This window comes from Amia ocellicauda, chromosome 7 (assembly GCF_036373705.1).
Source record: "Amia ocellicauda isolate fAmiCal2 chromosome 7, fAmiCal2.hap1, whole genome shotgun sequence".
NCBI lineage: Eukaryota > Metazoa > Chordata > Actinopteri > Amiiformes > Amiidae > Amia > Amia ocellicauda.
Genome location: NC_089856.1, coordinates 28086850 through 28109220, shown reverse-complemented (window position 1 = coordinate 28109220; position 22371 = coordinate 28086850). Strand labels below are relative to the sequence as shown.

At 37.9% G+C, this 22371-nt stretch overlaps 1 protein-coding gene across 1 annotated transcript in view; it reads left to right on the top strand.

Moving 5' to 3' along the window:
- Positions 1-2284: 2284 nt before the first annotated feature.
- Positions 2285-22371, top strand: part of hs6st1a (heparan sulfate 6-O-sulfotransferase 1a) — a 121187-nt gene continuing 101100 nt past the window's right edge. The window contains exon 1 of the mRNA XM_066708980.1: positions 2285-3120. Coding sequence (XP_066565077.1) covers positions 2603-3120 — 518 coding nt within the window. The 5' untranslated portion in view covers positions 2285-2602. The remainder of the gene's footprint in view (positions 3121-22371) is intronic.

Genomic DNA, 22371 nt, shown 5'->3' with positions numbered 1-22371 from the left:
TAGCAGAACAAAAAAAAAAAGCATCAGCAGCTTTGGTCAGGTTTTTGAAATATTGCTCTCCTATTCGCAGACCTTATTTTTAATGGCATTTACACAAACATTGGTATGACAGTACATACATTTTAAATTGCTTCCAGTACCTGATTCAGCAATTACTCTATTCATTTGCATATATGTACTTGTGCCACTAACTCTAGGATTAACACAGTGATATAATCTCTGAGGTCATATTGGACTGAAATCTTAGAGAAAAAAACAACACAATACTAATGAAAAAAAACACACTAACAAACAATAACAAGAGACAGCATTACATTGTTAAATAAATTTATCCTGTATTGAGAAAATTCAGACTGAAGGTGTGGAAACACCGTAACAGCAAGAAAAAAAAAATTGGAACCGTATCAGAACTGGCTCATTTGCAGCTGTTCCCATGCTACAAAAGATGCAGAGTAACAGTAGATAAGATACACATTTGTCTTAATGAAAAAGGACCATGCCAACTTGGACTTGCATATGTGGCATTTAGTCGATGCTAAGCAATGAATAAATAATAAAGGGAGAAATAGATGTAAAGCTTGTTGTTACACACTGTAAAACAGTATATTAAACTGAGTAGCTAACCGGTGATAGCTATAAAAAATATGTTTACTTAGTTTTTGTTTAATCACACAGTTGCGTTGTCTTAAAATAATTGTTCTGTCCTAGTTTGAGTTGTAAAACTATTCAGTTGTTAAGCGTGCAATGTCTACAGGTCAAATATTTTCTACTTTTTAAAAATGTGCTCAGATTTTTGAAGATGCTGATTACTGGATACTTATTGAAAAGGAGAATAACAGCTTCCAATGTCTGAACTATTTAAAATATTTAAAATTAATACAGGAGCAACAACAAAGATACATGATGCTGCATGAATCTTACACAGATGCAGTTTTAAGTATTCAATTTTATTTTGGCAATGTAATAACCAATAAGAACACACATATTACAACAACAAAAAACATTAATACTATATTATTATTATTATTATTATTAGTAGTAGTAGTAGTAGTAGTAGTAGTAGTAGTATTGTCATTATTGATATTGATGATGATGATACTAATGATGAAAACTTCCACAAAGTCTAATTTACCAATTGATATTTAATTTACAGTAATACTGAAAGTATGGCATTTAACGGGTGAGATCTTAACACCGTCCCTTTAAGAGAAAAACATAATTGCGATGTCTAACAAGTTGTAAGCCTGTCAGCACAGGCATTTCCCAGTACTGCCCCCTACCTCTCTCAAAGCACACAGCACCTTCTGCATACCACACATTTCAACAGCTTCCAACGCCATTGATCCTCTGTTTCACGGACAAACCTCACAAATCCATTGGCTCGAAACGAAAAGAAAGCGAAAGCTTGAGGGAAAACTTTTCCGTGGGCTCGGCGTGTTTTTCATTCACTTTTTTTTTACCGATTATTTTTATGGTCGTATAATATAGGGGGGGATATGTGTGATGATGCCTTGTGTTAATGTGTGATCTTTACTGTACCAGATACAATGGGTACGATTCTTCCTACACCCCCCAGCTCACATTTGAACCAACACTGTATTTATATTACACATTTGCTTAGCCTTAGATCACTGCCATTGTTTCCCCTTGATATATGCATGGCCTTCAACTTTAAAATCCAACTTCTTTGCAATGTGCATATGAATTAATTATTTAAAGAGCCTTACAAGCATATATCCATTCATAATTCAATTTCTGCAAGTCGACGATTATGACCAGAGATGGTGGCCCCTATTGTTGCATCCCATCCTATTATACAGTTGAACTAAATACACACACATATGCTTACCTGTTATAAAATCCTTGCAACACCAAGTTAACCAATAATTAACCTTGACATTTACAACTGGAGAGGTCACTTCTGCAGACGGAGCTGTAGACTAATTTGAGTTATCGACCATTTAATTAATCCTAGATATTAGCATGCATTGATTTGGTCAAAAAGGTGGATGCATGATGTAAAGTTGAACGAAACGTTGTTATTTAAATAGAAAGAAAGAAAGAAAGAAAGAAAGAAAGAAAGAAAGAAAGAAAGAAAGAAAGAAAGACAGCAATCAAATTCCCTCCCACACTTCAATCAAATCACCGGGGCGTTTCGAAAAGGAGCGAGTCTGTTCATTCGATCCCCTTTCGTTTTGGTGCGAACGGTGCACACCAAGCTACAAATTAAAAGCGCCCGTCTTTTTTTCTGCTTCTTTTTGTGTGTGTGTGTTGAAAAAGTGGGTGTCGCTGTGCATGCTGGGCTCAGCTTCGTGATGGTGGTTTAGAGGAAGGACTTTAAACACTGCATACTGTATACAATAGTGAAAGAGGGAGATTCACGGTGGCGAGATTGAATGCAAGCAGGGGTCGCATTTCACTGGCAGTTCTGGATCTGGCAGGTTCGTCTGAGTTTTCACTGGGAAAGGATACCATGTATCTAAAGCCCAACTTTAAAGCCGTGGTCCTCTGACCTCTGATCGTGTTTTGTATGGGAACAGAGCAGAGCTTCGCCTTTTGCTACTAAGTCCCCACGACTCTGTAAACTGGGAGATGGTAACATATGAACCGCACTGGAAGGAACATGGTTGAGAGGACCAGTAAATTTCTGTTGATCGTTGTCGGATCCATCTTTTTCATGCTGATTTTGTACCAGTACGTGGCTCCCGGGATGATGAACTTCGGGTCCCCGCACGGGTACCTCCTGGAGGACGACGCAGATATCTTCCCGACCCCAGATCCCCACTATGTGAAGAAGTACTATTTTCCCATCAGGGACCTGGATCGCTCGGTGGATTTCGAAATCAAAGGCGAGGATGTGATCGTCTTTCTGCACATCCAGAAAACGGGGGGGACCACTTTTGGGAGGCATTTGGTGCAAAACGTGAGGCTGGAGGTGCCGTGCGACTGCAGACCCGGGCAGAAGAAGTGTACCTGCTACCGGCCCAACAGGAAGGAGACCTGGCTCTTCTCCCGCTTCTCCACGGGCTGGAGCTGCGGGCTGCACGCCGACTGGACCGAGCTCACCAACTGCGTGCCGGGGGTGCTCAACAAGAAGGAGAATAAATTTAAAAACCTGAGGTACAGTCCGAGTGTGTGTGTGTGTTTAACATCCTCCAGCGGAACAAGTTTCCCCTTCCTTATATCCATAGTTATTCTGTAGAAGTCACGCTTTTAGAATTGCACCATCATGCATGCTTTTGCAGAGTAATCTGACAACCTTGTGCGATTATTTTGCTAACTAGACTTACTATGAGATCAGTTGCTGTTGCTATTATAGTTTGTTTGGAAAGAGTTAACGCGATCAAGCTTTGCGACAAACTAACTATAGTTAACTAGTTACAGTGGCTGTAAGTCCTAATTTGTGTCAGCAGCCGGTCAGGGTATTTTAAAACGCTATTCTCAAGACTTCCCCAGTCTTAAGGCATTTGCACATGGAATACCACATCGTCTTACGAGCTAACTGACATTGATCTAGGACCCATTTGGTTTTGATTTTCGCTTTTTGTTTTATTTGATGTGATTTTGATTGGTTTGGGTTATACATCCGAATCAATCCCAGCCCAATCCAATGGCAGCAACTGCTACATTCCCCCGAAGAAGATTAAATGCAGATGATTGTTTTCTTGAAGCTGTAAAGTTAACAAAATGTCCAGTTTCATTCTTATAATTGCGTAGGTATGGTGAAATCCAGCGATGAAGCATCGTAACTCCACAAAGTGCTTTTTTTTACATTATTCTGTTGGGGAAATTGCGTATAAATATAGGTGAATGTTGCATATGGAAAGCATGCATATTATCTATGTATATAATGTGCTATTGCAACACACAGTTTGGGGGCAGTGGGCACAACATCCATGCCCCTCATGCCCCTTTCGCTGCGTGGTGAAAGTGGAAAGATGACTGCATTGTCGACCAAGCCATGTACTTGGAGAGAGGAATGGTTTTTAACAGAAAATTCAGCAGAAAACACCAACCCGTGTAGGGTGGGCACAAGTGTCTTCAGCAGTGTGTGGAAGCAGTGGCCAAAATGTCTCTCTAACGTTTTGCGGTTCACTAATAACTGGCTGTCGGGGATAATTTCGGTTGCGCGGTTATAATTTACATGGTCAAACTGTCATCGCTTTGGAGTTGTAATACTACCCACTCAAGCTTGTTTCCTTCAAATGTTGGTGTCGCACAAATCGCTTTCAACATATATTGCAAAGAAGTGTGTGTGTGTGTGGGGGGGGGGGGGCAGGACATATCTTATGAATCATCTCCAAATTTCAAATAATATTTTCTGCATGTATTCTAAAAAACCTGTCTGGATTTGGCAGTAGGCTTGATATTTAAATTGTCATCATACGACCGAAATTAGAATTGCATGCACAGCTTGTAAACTTAATGTGTTTGCATTGCATAAGCCTACAGGGTCAAACAGACTTCAAGTGTTTATATATGAAAATTAAAAAAAAAAAACATTGTGTTTCATACTTAATCATCTGTATGTATGTATGTATGTATGTATATTATATACACACAACTGTAAAACATTTAAAGTTGTGTGTATATAATATTTCATAATAATATTATTATTAAACAAAATGCAAACAATATTAACTACTGCATTTAAACCATGACATCACGCAGTCTAACAGTGTTCTGCACAATAACAGTGTGGAGCACTCTGAGTTTAGTTGGTTTACTTATGAAACTTGTAAAATCTCTAAAGCATTGCTTTGAATTCTACAAAATGAATGCACTACAGAGCCCATAACATTATTTCTACAAAGGCTTTCCCAGCCCATCTCCAAAGCCCTTTTTGACTCCTTGTATCACTGATGAACTGACAATACCAATAAGCTTTGTGCTTATAGCAATTATTTCTGGCACACTCTGCATGTAGTTTAACTACAGCCAAGAGATAATGCAGTAAGTTATCTTTATCTCTGGTTAATGCAGAAGCGCTCTGATTCCTTTTTCTTGTTATCTTTGTGTCAGGGACAAAAATATGTCTACCCTTTTCCAGCAGTGTGGCTCCTTATTAAGTGTCTCTGTCCCTATAACCCATTCCACGCTGTATTTGCTAGTTATATACATAAGTGTTTTTTTGGATGATGCTAGGGTTTGCTTTAGAAAAGAAACTCAAGAGGTCTGGGCAAAAGTGACTACCGCAGCGTACCTGAATTGTAGCAAAGCGATTCAATTATAGGGCTGTCATTTTCAGCATTCTGAATTTTCGAACATTTGTGAATTCCACTTATCCAGTTCTAAAAAGAAAAAGGCTTGTTTTTCAACAGAGCTTTCAATAGATCTTGCATTATTTAAACATTGAAATAGACCAATTGAAACTTAGTGGCATTGTATGTAAATAGCTTCCATTGTATGTAAAGCTTGTGTCTCTGTATCCAGCACAATGTATTTTTCTGTGTTGGGTACCGTTCATAGACGAATTAAAGCTGATCCATTATGATCTACGCATCGGGAGAATTCGGGTTCCTGTGACGTAGGCACTAGATTAAATTAGCCCTGCCTGCTTAGACCTGAGGAGCGAGGCTACATTTATTACTTGTGCTGCGTCTGTTTCTGTACTGTAATAAAAAGACACTTCAGCCCTTATTTTACATACAGTCATGGAAGAAATGAAATTGCATTAGGGCTGTGTTAAAAAAAAGTAATGAATAAAATATTTTACTATAGCCGGCCTGAGTTATTTATTAGAAGGCGGGGATCTGACTTAGTAAGGTAGATCTTATGATCCGTCTAGCATATGAAACCATGAATTTTTAAATGGCACCATCCACCGATGATCTCTAAATATAGTATTTGGTGGGGCATTTAAAAATACATGATCTGATGCCAAGATTACAAAACCTTTTAACCTTTTAATAAATAAATAAGAGTGTGCCACTTTATAAAAGCTGGTCCTCCATATAGAAGAGCAATTTGCTATTATATAACAACACTTCTCAAGTGATCATGGCAATCATACTCCATTGAGGGTACATGAACGATTCTGTTTTTAAATCATACTGTTAAGTTGTTTCATGAAACCCTCAAGTAGGAATAGGTGTAACCTAGTTGTGCTGCAGCAGGTATTGATTCTTTATAATTTTTTTATTAATATGTGCTTGGGATGTGTGGGAAACACAAAGGCACTTTAACTGGGTAGATTTTAACTTTGGTTTTCTTTTTCCTACAATTTGACATTGCCCATTAATCTGCATCACTTTGAAGTGTAAAATTTGTAAAATATCCTAAAAAGCAGCAGTCATTTTTATTGATTTGTTTTAAGTGGAAGTGTATAGCACACTGTCTATGATTTAGATTGTCTTCTATGGGATGAAGTTCTATGAAATTGTGACTGAAAGCTGCTGATTTGCATGACAGAATGAATTGACATACTTGATTAGTTTTTAGGGTTTGTTTTAAGCACAATTAAGGGTTTTATAATGATCTAACTGTGGTGTAAATGTGTTATGAAGCCATTTTTGTGGTTGATGTCATTTGCTGTGTGTATCATACATTATTTCATGAATGGCATGAATTGTCTTGCTTTTGAACTCCAGTGACTGTCTTCCATAAAGCTTGTGGATAGTAGCAACATATTTACATGACTAACACTGTTTCTCTGTCTTGGTGAGTTTCATCATAAATGAAATCGCCATGGTCTTATCAGTCCGGCGGATGCTCTATATGAGATTTAGAAGCCTTAATAGTATTTCGGTCAGAGCTGACAGCAAGACGTACGGTGTCTTCACCTCACATGGGAGAACGGTTTTCAGGACATATTCTCCATGTCACAGGCTGTAAATAGTACAGGGTAGTGGTAACTTCTTAAGGAAAATGTTATTTCACTAAACCAAACCATAATCAATACATATGTGAGTAATATTTTGTATTACATTTATTTAAGCATGAAGCGGTGCCTATACTGCCGGTCTATGCCAGCTTCTATTTGTACAGAAATCCAGACATCTCCCCCTTATAAATGAATGCTGTTAAATGGGAGACCAGAACAGACAAAGTTCATCTGTGATAAGTCCTTGGTAATATTCCAATTTAAACACAAACACTCTGAAATTAGTCAGTTGCCTTCCAGGCCTTCAGAATTGTACTGAATTTGGCTGAGATAGGGAATCCTTTTCTTAATCATTCTAATTTTGCTGGTAGCAGGAAGACCTTTTCAATTAGTTTATATGCTAGTCTATACCCACAGGATGCTGGAACGCAGCAAGCGACACTGTACATCAATGCTTGACGAGACATATATCACAGTATTTGTGTTAACTCATTATTCAAATTTTTTATAGCCAAATCGCACTATTCTGCACTATTAAACTGAAGCTAAGCTAAATACTGTCCTCTGCTTTCAATAATTAATTGATGTTAATGGACTGAAGAAATAATAACACCTCTTCCATTATGCGAACAAATAATGGTAAAGACTGCCATACAATTTGAAGAAATCATTTTGTTTCCTTGTGAAGAAAAATGTAAATCCTGTTAAAAAAGGGGGAAGGGATTTAGATGAACATCCAGTATGATTTGAGAGAGAGAGGGGGGGGGGGGGAAACACTTGTAGAGAAATGTCTTTTCTCTACTAGACTGACGTTTCTTTCTTAGAAAAGGGCCGATGTTTGAAACTGTTGCACAGTAAGAATAAGATCAAGTTTAAGGCTGAAGTGTCAGTCTCTTACAGATTTAGCCTGTCACTCAATCCCTCTGGAAAGAAGTCGATCTTCTCTTCAGAATTAGAATGTGCCTGTGTCTCCTTCTACACGATATCGGATTAATACGCACTTCTAGGCCTATATCTCCATTCCTTCCCGGCGACCCAACACTTTAAATTAATGTGTAGGCTGGTTTAATCTACCTGTCTTTAATGGAGGGAATCACACTCATTATGCAAAGTGTGGCATAATATGTCCTGGGCTATCATTATTGTGAAGCCCACAGAAATGCAGATTCATTATTCTGCATAGACTGATATTCCTCCCAGGGACTGTTAATTATGTGGAGCGGTACGTCCTAGAGGGGAATGCTGACCACAGTTTAGGTCGTATTGAAGAACTGTGAGTGGCTTTGCATGGAAAAGAAATATAGCATCTTGATTATTTGAATACAACAAACCATTTCTCAACATCGGAAATGGTGAGGGAATGCTGCAGGTGTTAGTGCTGGGCTTTGTTGACAATTAGCCTGTTTTTACAGTAACTGGTAGCAATTTATTACTTGTGTCCTTCAACATTATCTCTTTCTTTCCCCAAACTTCACCTTGAGTGTGCGCACATTGGGTGCTAAAACAAGGAATACAGACAGCTGAAAGGATCTTTTTCATAGGAGAAAATAAAGATAACCTTTTCAGTTTTTTTCTTCATTGCTGTGTTTCATCATAATGCCAACCATCCTACAAATACTGATGAGTCAGTCATCTGAAACTTTACAGACTCAATCCCCCACAGCACTGATCTAGCGACAAAGCTATACCTTTATCGTAATGATGCATAACATGACCAAGGGGATTGGCAGTCTTGGCAAATGTGTTTTTGTTTTTGTTCTGGTTCTGTTGCTCTCTATGTTTAAAACCGTTCCAAATGTATTGGCAAGTGCGAGCTTATTGAAAGTAATTTGCACTTGTGAATGGGACTCATTTTGATAAGTTGAAGGATGTCCTGAACTTAAATGCATAGTTGAAACATCACCAATAAAAGAAATGAAATAGGAACCCATCCAGTTTTGTGTGTTAGATTGCAGTAAAAATGATAATGACTCGTATGCCTCATCATGTGAGAGTTTATAAAAGCCCTGTACAGACGGGTCAGATTTTAATGGCTGGGGGGTTGAATTGGAGCTCTGACAGAATAGGCGTGCTGTGTTAAGGAGAGGGTTCTAAGATTATCTGCCTTTATTACTTGGCTACAGGCAGAAAAAAGGTAGATCTTTTGCTTCTAAAATGGGTACCAGCATCTAGCAGAATTAAATTGTAACTAGGCAAATGTCATATCACAAGCGCTGCAGTCATAAAACATCAGAATAAAGGAACTTTCAAATCGCAAGGTATCCAGACATCTCATGCATGCGGTGCCCAGACAAACCTGACAGACATACATGTACTTGCTGCAGGTCAAGCATTAAATGTAAGTCTAAATGTGTAAAGCTCATTGCACTCTGATTGATCAATTAAATATTTTCAAGCTTGCCATGTCTCCTGGCACAAGCAGATGGCTTGAATCTGCTTATTCTCAATACTGCAAGCATTATCTGCACACAAGCTGCATTCTACAGAACTGATTGATGAGGTTTATTTCTGGTGGCAGTATCCTTATGCTTTTCATATTTAGGTTATTCATATTTTGAAGCAGTATTATAACTAACCAAGTTCAGTCTTTGGTTAGTATTAACCTGGCAAGACTTGAAGTAAAGTGCTAAAAAACTGAGCTCCTGCATCTTCCAAGATCATATTGTTAAAAAAATCACGGTGGCAAACTGAGACAATATTTGTTTTACAGTAGCACAAAAAAAAAAAAACAATTGAGGGTAAAGTCTCTAGGTTGGTTTTCTGGATCCTTGCATTTTTTTGAAGGAGGGAGTTTAGCTGAGTTCACCTCCGTCTTATAGAGTGCCATCACGGCCAGTCACCTTCATTAGCCAAGAGTGTTGCTAATCTAGGTACGTCACCATGTCAGCTTACTTACTGTACAGTCATTGTGCTAATTTTACTCCCAGTCTCTGCTTGGAACTATTCTGAGATCTATTTAAAGATACTGTCTTTCTTGGGAACTTACTATAGCTCAGGCCTGCTAAATCTTAGGTCGGCCATCACAAATCTACTGCAGAGCGGGAATCAACTGGCAGGCCTTGCCCAATCTTTAATGACATTGCATTGACTGATAAGATCATAGACTTGCCTAGGTTCTAAACAGGGAAAGGGCATTGTTTGTACCCATTATTATACCACACCTATTTTAAAAGGAGAAGGGGCTGTCTTTTTCTTTTTTCTCCCAGATTGTTCACAGGGCTGAAAAAACATAAATCACAGTGCAATCTGGAAACCTGTTGTGTGTTTTTTTTCCTGTGTGCTTATAATCCAATTGCCAGGTAGTCCAGGTAATAATAGCAGAGGGATGCTCAGTTAATAAGAAATGCTGTGCAGGAAGGTTGTTCGGTAATTTGTAACACCGCCTGAAATAGCTAGCCTGTGTTAATAACTATTGTCAGTCTGTAAGTAAGCAGCAGTTTGGCTTTTTGAAGACTAAATGGCTACAAAGCCCTCTTTAAGAGACTTCCTTTGTTCTTCTTGTGTCTTTTTACACAGTATGTATGTGTATACTGACTCTTCTGCCCCTTGCAGACACTGAGTTGGTTTATGTAGTACTTATATCATACTTTGCTGGGGAGCTATTAACTCCACAGTCTGTATCAGACTATATTGGACATATATCTATCTATGTATTTATTTTTATCTACTATTTGTTATAACACCATGGCAGTGTACATTCAATAAACTGTTTTATTTATTTAACAAAATATTACAATGGATATACCCCACTGAAACATAAATGACAGAAAATGATAACATTAGACAGCATTCCTGTTAAGGACACCTACAACCAAACTGAATTGAGTCTTAAACATGATCACAGGAGTGAAGTCACAGAAAACGAAAAGAAAAACTGATCATTTCAGATTACGGGGCTATAAGAATCAATTCTTCAGACTAAAGGCCTCTTTATTTACTTGACTGACACTGAAAACGATGAGACGGGAGCAATCTAGATTGACACTGCAGTGCGCACAAGCTATACTACACTTAATTCTAGCATGTACTTCATATTTGGGATCCTTTGAGATAGAAAGTGCTGTATAAAATGCAAGATACTATAACAGATACAGTTTTCTCCAGTCTTGCCTCTTGCTGGTGTCACCCTAATCAAACAGCCAACGCAATTTTCCACACTGCAGCTTTATGGATATGGGGAGCCGTGTTTTCCAAGCGTGACTGGAACATTAGAGGAAATGTATTTTCATGGAAGATTTGCTGCAATTTCCAAAATGGCTGGTTCCTCTAATGGGCAACTGCATTCTGTATAATGACAGACTATGTGTGTGTTGCCTGTGTAGAGAGGGAATGGGACTAGGGGGAGGGTTGATGGGGGGGGGGGGGGGGTTGGATGATCTTAGGTTTAGAATTTAATTAGCAGTTGTCAGCAGTATACATTAGTCTTCATTCCAGGGGACCGTTTGAAATGCAGATTGGAAATCGTTGCGTTTTAGGGGGCAACAGTGCTTTTGCAGAATGGCTGACTGAAACGGCGCGTTCTTCTTAAACGAGAGCTTAGAAAAAGAAAGTTAAAAGCTGTGAAAACTGATAATTGAAGTAATTTATTGAAGAGCCCAACATTTCAGCTCTCAGTTATCGGAAGCAGGTCAGTCTCTTATTCTTTTGAGGACGCGTTGTGAGCCTCCAGATTTAATTTGCCGCTTCTGTGATTGAGAGTGTGCTGGCTGTATTTTTCCACTGTGCCTTGCGTAGGAACTGTGGCTGAGTCCCCATTGCCTTGTGGTTCAAAAGCTGTGAGCTTAGTAATTCATGGAGAAATAAAATAAACGATCGCTTTCATAGAGTGTGTGGAATCTTTTATTTTGTTATTATAATAAGACCTGATTAAAAATGTCCAAGAAGGTAAATAAAAGGGTGACCCTCCAATATATATCAGTTTAGTGCAAGCCTTTCCTGTCTTTTTTGTCCAAAAATAAATAAATAATAATCAGAAGGTAACAGATTGTAGTGAAAATAGAACGCAATACAATATAATTCAATAATACAGCAGGTGAATTGCCAGAGTATAATTTTCTCCTCTGAATAAACTTTAAATTAAGAGGTTTGTGCTCAGACCAAAGCAGATTGTGTTAAATTTGGGTGGTCACAGAATATAGCTCTTCAAGTAGGGAGAGTCTGGGAAGATGAGTTTGAAGGAGGTGACGGAACGTGGTCAGAGATGCTACAGTCCTGACAAAAAACAAAACAATAAAAGGTTACTGGAATTAATTCACAAACAATTATATCATTAAACAGCTGGTTCTGCCATAATCCATCTATGGAAGGGATTTCAGTATCTAATAATCCCCTTTTATGCCAGAAGTTGACAACTGGTACGGAAGGACCACAATCCAACAGATATTATAGGTCTCTCTGAAGAATCGGAATTTGGAATCGTTGTGCAGTTGGTCAAATTATGCCAATAATTAGTTAAACGTATCAGTGAATGATGGAATGACAACATCAAGATGCAGATTCCCTCTAGGATTGGAGTTGTACTTAGTTTCTGTTATGGAAAACCAGAGGGGTTTGCAAAAGCAAATGGAACAGATGCGACCACCGAGCAGTGGTCAGAGTCCATGGGAAAGTCCATCCATATGTTGTTCTTGCTTTCCTTGCCTGTGAGGAATCCCTCGAGACAGTACGGTAGCTCTTCTTGTGATCTGGCAGAAGGAAGCAATCAACAGCCAGATTCCTGGTCAAACTCTGACATGAATTTGAGGAAGCTCAGTGTAAAACAGTGTGCCTCTAAATCGGGACAGGCCTGATGTGTTAATCCTATCAGATCAGCATGGATTAAAGACTTTCAGGATCAAAGCTGGTAACGTGGTTATGCAAATCTTGTAGCGGCCTGTACTGAGATTTGCTGTATAGACTTGGAGTCAAATGACTTGGCTGAAATTCCGCAGTCCCTTTTTTTTTTTCCACCCCCCACCCCATTTGGAAACAATAGAGGTATTTATTGTGGTAATTGAGTATTTGGAAAGAGGCTGGGATCCATACATTTTGAACAGTAAAGCATATTGTTGTTTACTGAGGGCAAATGTGTTTGCTTTAATATTTCAGTTAAGCATCACTTGCTTTTATTTGCTCCTCGAGCCAGAAGAAGAGGCTTATTGTTCCTCTAAGTGTGATCGTATTATAGGCTGTTTCTGCTTTTTGTCAGCGTGTTCTGAGTAATTGTGAGATAATTCTGAATTGTGGTTTCTTGTAGCCAGAATTAATTTAGTAAAGAATGTCTGCAAACTGGCACTATCAGTCTCCTTTGAGAGGAGAGGGCAGATTTTATTGCCTACCGTTGAAGGCAATCAGAAACCAAAAACAGAATTGAATTGCACAGTTGACACCACAGAAACTTTCTCAGGCCTATGGTTTTATAATTATGAAAAGTGCTTTTCAATCATTCTGAAGGGTTTTGAAGAACATGATAGTCGTTTTTTAAGATGGAGAAGTAACAATGACAGAGGTTTACACTCTGGAAAGCATGAAGTTGAATTTCCCCTGCAGTCATGTTTTGTGACAGGCATTTTTATGTTTATTTTATGTATTATTTTACTATTGCTGCTCACTTCCATGTTCCAAGGGAGCATTCTTTTTTAATCTTGTGTTCAACATCAAATTTGGAACAATATACAACCCTTCTGTTTCTCTTACTCTTTGAGGATGCATTGCAGTCCCTTAGATTTAATTTGCCGCTTCTGTGATTGTGAATTTGCTAGCTACTTTTCAACTGTGCCTCTACCTAGGAAGTGTGTCAGACTCCTATTGCATTGTGTATTAGATGCTCTGAGCTTAGTAATTTACATACAAAAATTAAAATCAATTCTAGTTTTCATAGTGTGTGTAGAATATAGTTATCAGTTATTCTATAGCCTGAAATTATTAATGTGTTTAAAAAGAAAATGTAAGATTCTCTAAGGCAAACCCCCCAATCTATATCAGTAGAGTGCAATACTTAAATATTATTTTAATTTATTTATTTGTATTATTGATATTATGGATATTTCTGTTTTTTTAAACACATATTCAAGCTTTTTTAGGAAGTGCATTAAACAATTCGTCTGATCACTTTTAGGGACACCTTTTAGGAATGGTCCAGAACAGTACAGGACATCTGGCACAAAGTCAAAGGATAGGTGTTGACTACAAAACAGCTGCATTATCTTTACAAAGCTGAGGACCTTTTAAGAGGACAAACCTAAAATCCAAACCTGTCAACTGAAAATAATAATATGTTGGGGAATTGTGGTATGCTCGCTTTATCACATATCCCCATTACAAACATTTTAGGTTAAAAGAAGCGATTGGATTCTGTCCATGGCAGCAGTCAAGTTCCAATAACAACTTAAAGTAAATTAATAAAATAATTAGTTTGAACCAAAGAGTAGGGAGTTAAGTCAATGGAACACCATCATGAGTCAATAATGATGTAAACCAAGACATTAACCCTCTGCTCCTCCTACTGACTTTCTTTTTTCCCCTTTCTCTTTTGTTTTCTTTTAAAGAGCAACATTGACTTATCCCAGTTTGTTGGGAAAGAAAGAGGATTGTGGATGCAAGGCCATTGTCTGGCTGCTGTGATCAATCAGTGGGCAACAGACCTGTGGCTATCAACAGGCACTTGTTAATAGATTTCCTATTGTTGCTTAAGCACCAGGCTGAATTAAGCAGAGCCTCAAGCTATACCAAGGGTTGCTCTGAGAAAGCCATGGGATAAATGCATTCTTTGTAATGCTTGGAAATGACGCTCACCATAAACGACACTCTACTGAACTAAACTGAGTCCCCACAGTGTTGCTTTGAATATGTAATACTGCCATTCTTCTAGGTCTCCCAGCTGAAATAGTGCCTGTTAATGCTGTTTTCAGTGATTTATCGTATTGTCGCCATAAATGTATTTTTTTGTCGACATGTTGTGGTGATATTTGGCAAACAAAGGTAGCACTCGCTGATAGCATTGATTTATAAAGAGGTGAAGTGTGTTTGAGTGTATTTTATGTGTGAAGGAGAAATATAATGAGAATAGCAATAATGGAAGTGTGTATACCGTGGTGTAGCACACCTCTGCTGCTTTCTTCATTACTGCAATAGGCTTGAGTTATCCCTGTGATCTTGTATGTTTGCTCTAATAATTCTCCATTTGAACACTCAACGCCAAATGTGTTGGGAGATGGGGAGGTAGAACAATGCACCGTATTGTGTGCAGTGGAGTGTAGCTGTTGAGTAAGTACCCTAATGTCCTGTCTTAATGGCTTTTTAATAAACAATGACCCAGCTTTAGCATATCTCTGTGGGGTGGTTTGCATAAATGAATACAGCAATGTGGCAGAGATACAATACCTAAAAAACACTGTTTAAAGTTGTATTAACCAGGAGATAAAGCATACCTCAGGTGACCGACCTGATTTGTAGGTTTGCCTCCCACCATTGCACAGTTAAAGACTTCAGGAAATGATTTGTATGCATTGAAAGTTGTACTGGTATGCAATTATTTTGTTCACACAAGGACTCCCTGCATTGGTCTCTTTTAAATATTTCAGCTTGATCTCGTCTTTACAGTTGTGCAGACTGAAATAAATCATCAGTGACATAATCAAGGCAGCAGTGACTCTGACTTCAATCCCAGTTTTGTCCATGATATGGTGTGGGGTATTTTGTTTGCAAATATTCAAAGGAGTAACCATTAAACTGCCCTAGTTTTGTGTGCAGTTTATTTTGCTACATAAAAGTGTTCTTTAAAAAACTCCACAAAAGCCCACTACCTTATATATTAATGTAGATCTTGTGTTTTGAAGAATGTTTGAGGTTTTGCCTGCATTTGTGCAAAGTTAGCAAAAGAAACATGTGACTCCTGTATTGGTATGGATTACATTTCCCTAATCATATGTCGACTTAATTGATCACATGGTAAATGGAATGTCTGATCACACAAAATTGATTTCCTGGTGTAGAGAGCGCATTGCCTTGTGAAGACTGATTAGCAGAAGTTTATAATTAGCAAGGGCGTGCTAATGAATACACATTGAAAGATGGCTGAAGATTCATTAGCATCCTGAATTTTAATCTCAAATATTCGTGCTCTATCCAAGTGATTCCTCTTTTTTTTTTTTTTTCTCCCCCCCCATTTACTAGTACTTTTGTTTTGTTGAAAAGGCTGTGTCCCTGGCAGAGTGCAGGTGAGCGACACACGTTTGCTATAATATTAACCTTGCTGTGTATATATCACTTTTACCCCTAGTAGGAAAGAAACCTTTGATATATATTTCCACAGTTGCAGACTGAAATGAAGCTGCTCACTGGCTGGTGTTGGTATCCAGCCAGGCTGACAAGATAAGTAGGTTTGTTTGCTTGACTATTTGGAGAAAAAGGAAAAAAAAAATATATATTTTATTATGCAGTTTTAGGTATAATTAGGAGTCCATTCTGCTGAGAGGTGCTGAATTTGAACACAGCCTGTGATGAGCCTTGCTCACACTGTCTCATAAGCTCAGAAACAACTATTGATTAAATACTGTCACAACACCCAAGCGACAAAAAGAAAAGCAACAAATTGCAGGTTTCGAAGCCCTTTATGAGAGCATGGCGGGTCTGAGCTTTTCCAGTTGCCTGCAGTAAGCTGATGTTTTTACAGTTGCCTCATTACGCCAGTCATATATTAAATGCCATAAAAAAGAACAGGTTTATTGCATGCTGCTTCGGTACCATGAGCCCGTCTATTGTAATTAAAAATGACCAACACAGTTTAAAAAAAAACAAATTATAAAAAATAAAAAATAACAAGACTGTAACTAACGGGATGGAAAACAACAGGGACAACAACAAGGAGACAAGTCCCAGCTTGTCATCTAAGAAGCTGTAGGGAACTGCTAGAGAGAATGCTATTGCTCTTATTTCAGACATGGAGAGTTAATCATTGTTAACTGCAACTTAAGCAGCCATCCATCCAATTGAATCCCAATAGTTAGTGCCCATTAATTGACTTTTATTAGGCATAGAGCTTTGCAACCTGAACCACAAGGGATCGTTCTCCCTTCTAAATTAGACTGATTCCACGCTTACTTAGGGTTCGTTTATACTTGCCAATTCAGTCATTTAGCTGATATGCACATATAATGAATTATATGTGGTTTATATTTTGTTATGGCTTGGTGATTTCAAATAATATATATGTATGTATGTATACAAAGTGTAGGCCTAGTTTTTTTCGTTATGCATTATGCATTACTACAGCAAATCTATTTATATATTTTTTTATCTGTGTGAAACACTACCTTTTTTCCATAAAGAATGGAAACATAATATTGTCCGTATATGTGCAATGCTTTTATGTGCTGGATGAGGTGGTTGTGATGAATTGTGAAAAACAGTGATTAAATAAACAAAAATCATACTTATGATAAAAAAAAAAAAAAAAAAAATCCATTGTCCTTCTCGGTATGTGACTGATATAACAGTCAAGGACAAACGACATAGCTGCGCCTAGCCTCCCAGCCAAGATAAAGGACCTTGTAATAGAAGATTTATCTGAACACAAATATAAGAAGCAAACTGAATGGTGGAAAATGTATTCATTGTTATCTCTGGCTCAGACATTTCCAAAACTTTCCCTTGCAATAACCATCAGCTTTAAACATGTTTTGTAGAATTTGTTACTAAACATCATTCACACCTCTTTCTCACAATGATACCCTTTGTCTACTCGCAGAAGACAAAGAAAGCAAAGGGAGAAAAAGTTTATTTCAGAGCCAAGGAAGATGCTGGTGCTCCGGGACCTTTTAACTTGTGCTTTAGTTTTCCTAACACCAGTATTTTTGTCCGGTGCTTTCAGTTTTTGCAAGAGGGTGCTGTAAATGAATATAAGTGACTAATTCTAAAAAACACATTATATTCCCGTTTTGCATGCTTCCCACTGATATGCTTGTGCTGTCGTTGCCTTCAATGTGTTGCCCAGCGTTGTGCTATGTTATCTATTAAGAAAATAAATATGTGATTTAGTACCTCTGCAGTAGAAATCCGAGGATGTTCCTGGAACGGGCCATGCACGAATGGGCATTGTTTAACTGAGCAAGTGTTTATCCAACAGTCTTGTACATTCCTTATCGGAGTGGCTTTTATTAGGCAACTAATTGTACAGCTGTGTATTTTCATCTTTTAAATTATTTAAAAAGGAAAGTGGCTCATTTCACATTTCACATGTGCACGATTGCTTAGACGAATCAGTGTCATCTGTAAGGCTTTGGTCACAGTAGGCTATAGAGGTTGAAATTCACAGCACTTCAGAAATAGCAACAGATTTAATTCCAATTCCTCTTAATCTGTCTCACTCTATCCCTCTGTCTGTCTCTCTGTATGATTCTCTGCTGGTTTTACCACCTCAAATCTTTTGGTCTAAGAATGTGGTAAACATATTTTTCTTGTCTGTCTCTAACGCTGACCAAAATTGAATGTAAAAGCAGGTCACAAAAGGAACCTTTTCAGATTGAATTATTTTTGCACTAGTGTGTCTGAGTTTCTCGGCCTGTGAGTCTTTGTGAATATGAGAAAATAATTTGTCCAGATGCACCCAGCAGGTTTTCACTCCTCAGACACCACCATCATGAATCATCTTTAGAATTAAGTCAAATTACCCTTGAGCTCTCAGCCTCTTCCACATGTTTAAGTGCAAAAGGGCTATTCAGAAACTGCCCTTAATGGATAAGGGCACAGAAGTGTAATGTACTTGTCTCTCAGTAGACTTGAAAAAATGAAAAGTATGCTGGCGGAGCTTCTATGGTCTTATCTCTTTGTCTCCCCTTTGTCTTACTTTTTCATTTTGGAAGTGTTTGTGAATGCAATATTCCTTTTATGGAGAGCCTTTTCATTTTCCAAAAACACTGCACAATAGTATTCAACCAAACCGCCAATCTTCCAGTTCAGATGAATAGAGGCAGGAACTGATGCACCACAGAAACTGACAATGGCATGCTGGGAGCAGGTTGGAAAAAAGTGAACAGAAATAGACAAATTCACACTTTACCTGAGAAGTCCAAAGACTGACATTACTCTCGCTGTGTTTGTCAGAGGTGTAGAGAGAACCAATTTTTTGTGTAATTTCTTTTGGTATAATTTATTTAATAAAAATATATAAAAAGCTCTAATTATCATTATTTTATACTCTCCCCAACCTATAGTTGTAAACAGCAACCAAAAGTGTCCCTTTAATCTATTTTTAAAAGTGTAAAACCACCATGTGAGCTGCCCAGCCTTGGCAACACTCGTGTGCCACCCCTAGAGGAATCCTGGCCACAGTCACTTAATCCTGTGTTCATTGGGCTAAAACTGAATATGTAATTAATGTTTTTCTCTTCCACTTCAAAAAGTAAAACAATAACATGTTGGCTCAAATGTTGTAAAAATGCAGGCAGATCAGAAATATTATCTTAAAAACAACGGGTCCTAAATATAATGTAGTTAACTGTCAGTCATACATACGTTTTATTCATCTGTTACTCGGGCACATGTCTTGTCATTGTAACGCCTATCCCCCTTCCCCATTAATGAGGAATTGCTGGTTGGGTTTATTGTCAGGAAATCCCTTGGCCTCTGACAGCTGTGCACTCCTTTCCCCTTCAATAAGAAATAGTGTCACATTAAGTAAATTTTTATCTCCACCCATAAGGATCTAGTTTATCCCTACTTGCTGTATTTTTCCGATCTTTTTTTTTTTTTTTTTGTAGCTTATACAGCTGTTCAACTTCAGCACCACATCTGGCTCACTGAGAATGGGTTTTCAAGCCTGGCAGTAAAAAAAAAAAAATAGCATTGACCTCTAAAACTGCTATTAAGGAATGAGGGAGACACAAACGACATCTGATAGTATATTTCCTTAACAAAGCTCTTTGAGAGTGTATGGTAAACTGGGTGTTACAAAGTCATACTTTTCTTTTCTTTTTTTTCACCCCCCCAATGCTTTTCACTATGTAAAAACATAGTGATTTGTGGGAGAATACATGTTTCTGCCTGCCTATTAATAAACTGTCCATATTTTATACAGACCAACAGGGATTTCAATGCTGAACATAAACAACTTGGCACTGAAAGGAGTTTTGCTTCAATAGGTTATATGCCTTTAGACTGGACATTTGCATATAAAAGATGATTGGTTAGAGAGGTTCCTAATTAATTTATTTTTAAATGGATCTTCTGATGTGTTGTTTGGAAGAAGCCCTTGAGATCACATATAGTCCCTCTTATTACATTAGGTTTGAGCTATCAATTTTGTCAGACTACTCCACTGTTGCACTAAGTAACGATTTATTTGTTTTATTGTTGTAGTTGCCTGTGAGTTTATAATATGGCATTAATTGTAAATTGGACAAAGACATCATCTAGTATAAATAATAATTACATCATTTTCTGTCTTTTGGGATTAAGAGCGCACTGTAAAAACATGTGGTTGACTGTTTACTGATTCCAATTTTAGAGAGAGCAATGGGTGTAGCCAGCAAGTGATGATGATCCCTGAGCTGTACTTTGTCATGCTAGAGAAAGACAAAGATGTGGTATGGTCTCCCAGACTTCTTAGATTTTATCCAACATTTTCTAATGTCTCTAAACTGAGTCTATTTCAAACTGATGAAACGTACTGTTAACTTTCCACCCTGCATCACTGAGTCATGTTGAATTAAATTCACTATGTACACATTACTGCATAATGACTTCAAGCTAATGTTCTCTGGAGTTGTTAATACAGAAAAAACATTTGAATTAAACTTTTTTAAATGGAATGCCATATGGCAGATTGTCTTTCTCTATCTTTTTCTTTTCAATAAGTTGTTGCCTTGGCCTGAATACCTTTTAAAATGTATGGGGTTTGTTCGGACGGAGAAACATCTGCCAAATTGGTATTCCTCTTGATTTTAATTCGAAGACTGACCGGGCTTAGTGTTGTCATACCAGAGTCTTACACAAGACATTTTACAAATGGACAGCCAAATTTGGATTCTTTGAGAGCGTCAGCTGTCTCTGAAAGCAACGGATTTATAAGAAAAGTGGGGATAGTAACAGAACTGATATTAAAATGAACAAACAAACAAAAATACTATTTGCCAAGTGTGAATAGCCATCAAACCCTCCCCTTGTTCTGAATGGTGTCTGTACATTCCATTCTATGTCAGCAGACCTTCAAATCATTTTACATAACCTGCAAACAGTGCATTTTTCCCAGTGGGAACGGCTGCTGTATTTATACTAGCAGATTATAGTCATATTTTTATAGCAGGGATAAGATATAATACAGATTACGAAATGAAGTCTCAGTATACGTTTAAGTGCAGTGTGCAAATTGGGGGAGGTACGTTCCATTCTACTAATACAAATGATTAACAAAGTAAAATTTCGAAACCATTAGCTTATGTGATTAAAAAGGAATAATGTTCTCAAAATACAATATGAATTCCACTTAATTATTATTTAAACATAAAGGTCACTATATCGAGTTGTAGGCAATTTAGAGTAATCTATTTTATTAGTTTTTTTTTTCTTTTCATTTTTTATTATACCAGCAAGTATTGCAGTTAATCTATAAGTAACATATTTGAGGATCCCCATAACAGAAGTTGATTTAACACTGCATTGTAAAGTTAGGTCCTAGAAGCAAGACCGTTTTAAATACAAGCTAAAGATTGCAAAAGTTCTCACTTGAGCCTCTGTATATGGTTAATCCCACCGAAAGGAGCTGGGGCAAGCATGTTCCTGCTTTGCTTTTTGAAACCATAAATTATTAAAAATCCTGGTCAACTTCTGGAATGGACAGGCCTACTGTGTCTTGGCTCCCAGTGAGCAGTCAACACCTCAGATTGTCAGAGCTGTTATTGGTTACAGTCTGGGGGTAAAAAAAAAAAAAAATAGGAGGAGGTTGGGAGGGAGGGAGACTTTTTCCATGCCATTTGGAATGGCTCCAAACAGATGCTAGAGCACAGAAGGGCTGACCTCCTTTTGTTTGTTTACTGCCAAACTTCTCCCATATCTGGGTTCCTACTGTGCAGAGAAAACTGTTGCATTCCATTCCGGACACATCTGGAAGTTTTTGAGCCATCACTTATGGTAAAGTTCTCGGGTTGGTTCCCCCGGAATTCAAGGACAAGCCAGCTGTTGCCATGAGATGCACTCTCAGAATAATTGCTTTAACTTTAAGGGAGGTTCATTAGAGAATCCTACTCCCTCTCTTATGGCTGCTTTGGAATATGCCAGATCAATTCTAAGAAGCAGTTTCTTTGTGTGTGTCTGTGTGTTCCTCTCAGAGAATAGAAAGCTAGTTTGTAAGGTTGCCGAGCAAGGATATCACCCTGTACTTTCTTCATGTTTCAAAAAGTCTTTGTGCGTATGTGAGTGTGTGAGAATGTGAGCGAGTGTGTTTTCTTATTTCTTTCTTTGGCTTCAGTACAGTGAGCATTGTAATAGTTATCCTTTCTTCACAGCCAGTATTTAAAAAAAACGCATAGGAAGCGCATCCTGGTTTAGAAAAAACTGAAAAAACAAGTGAAGTA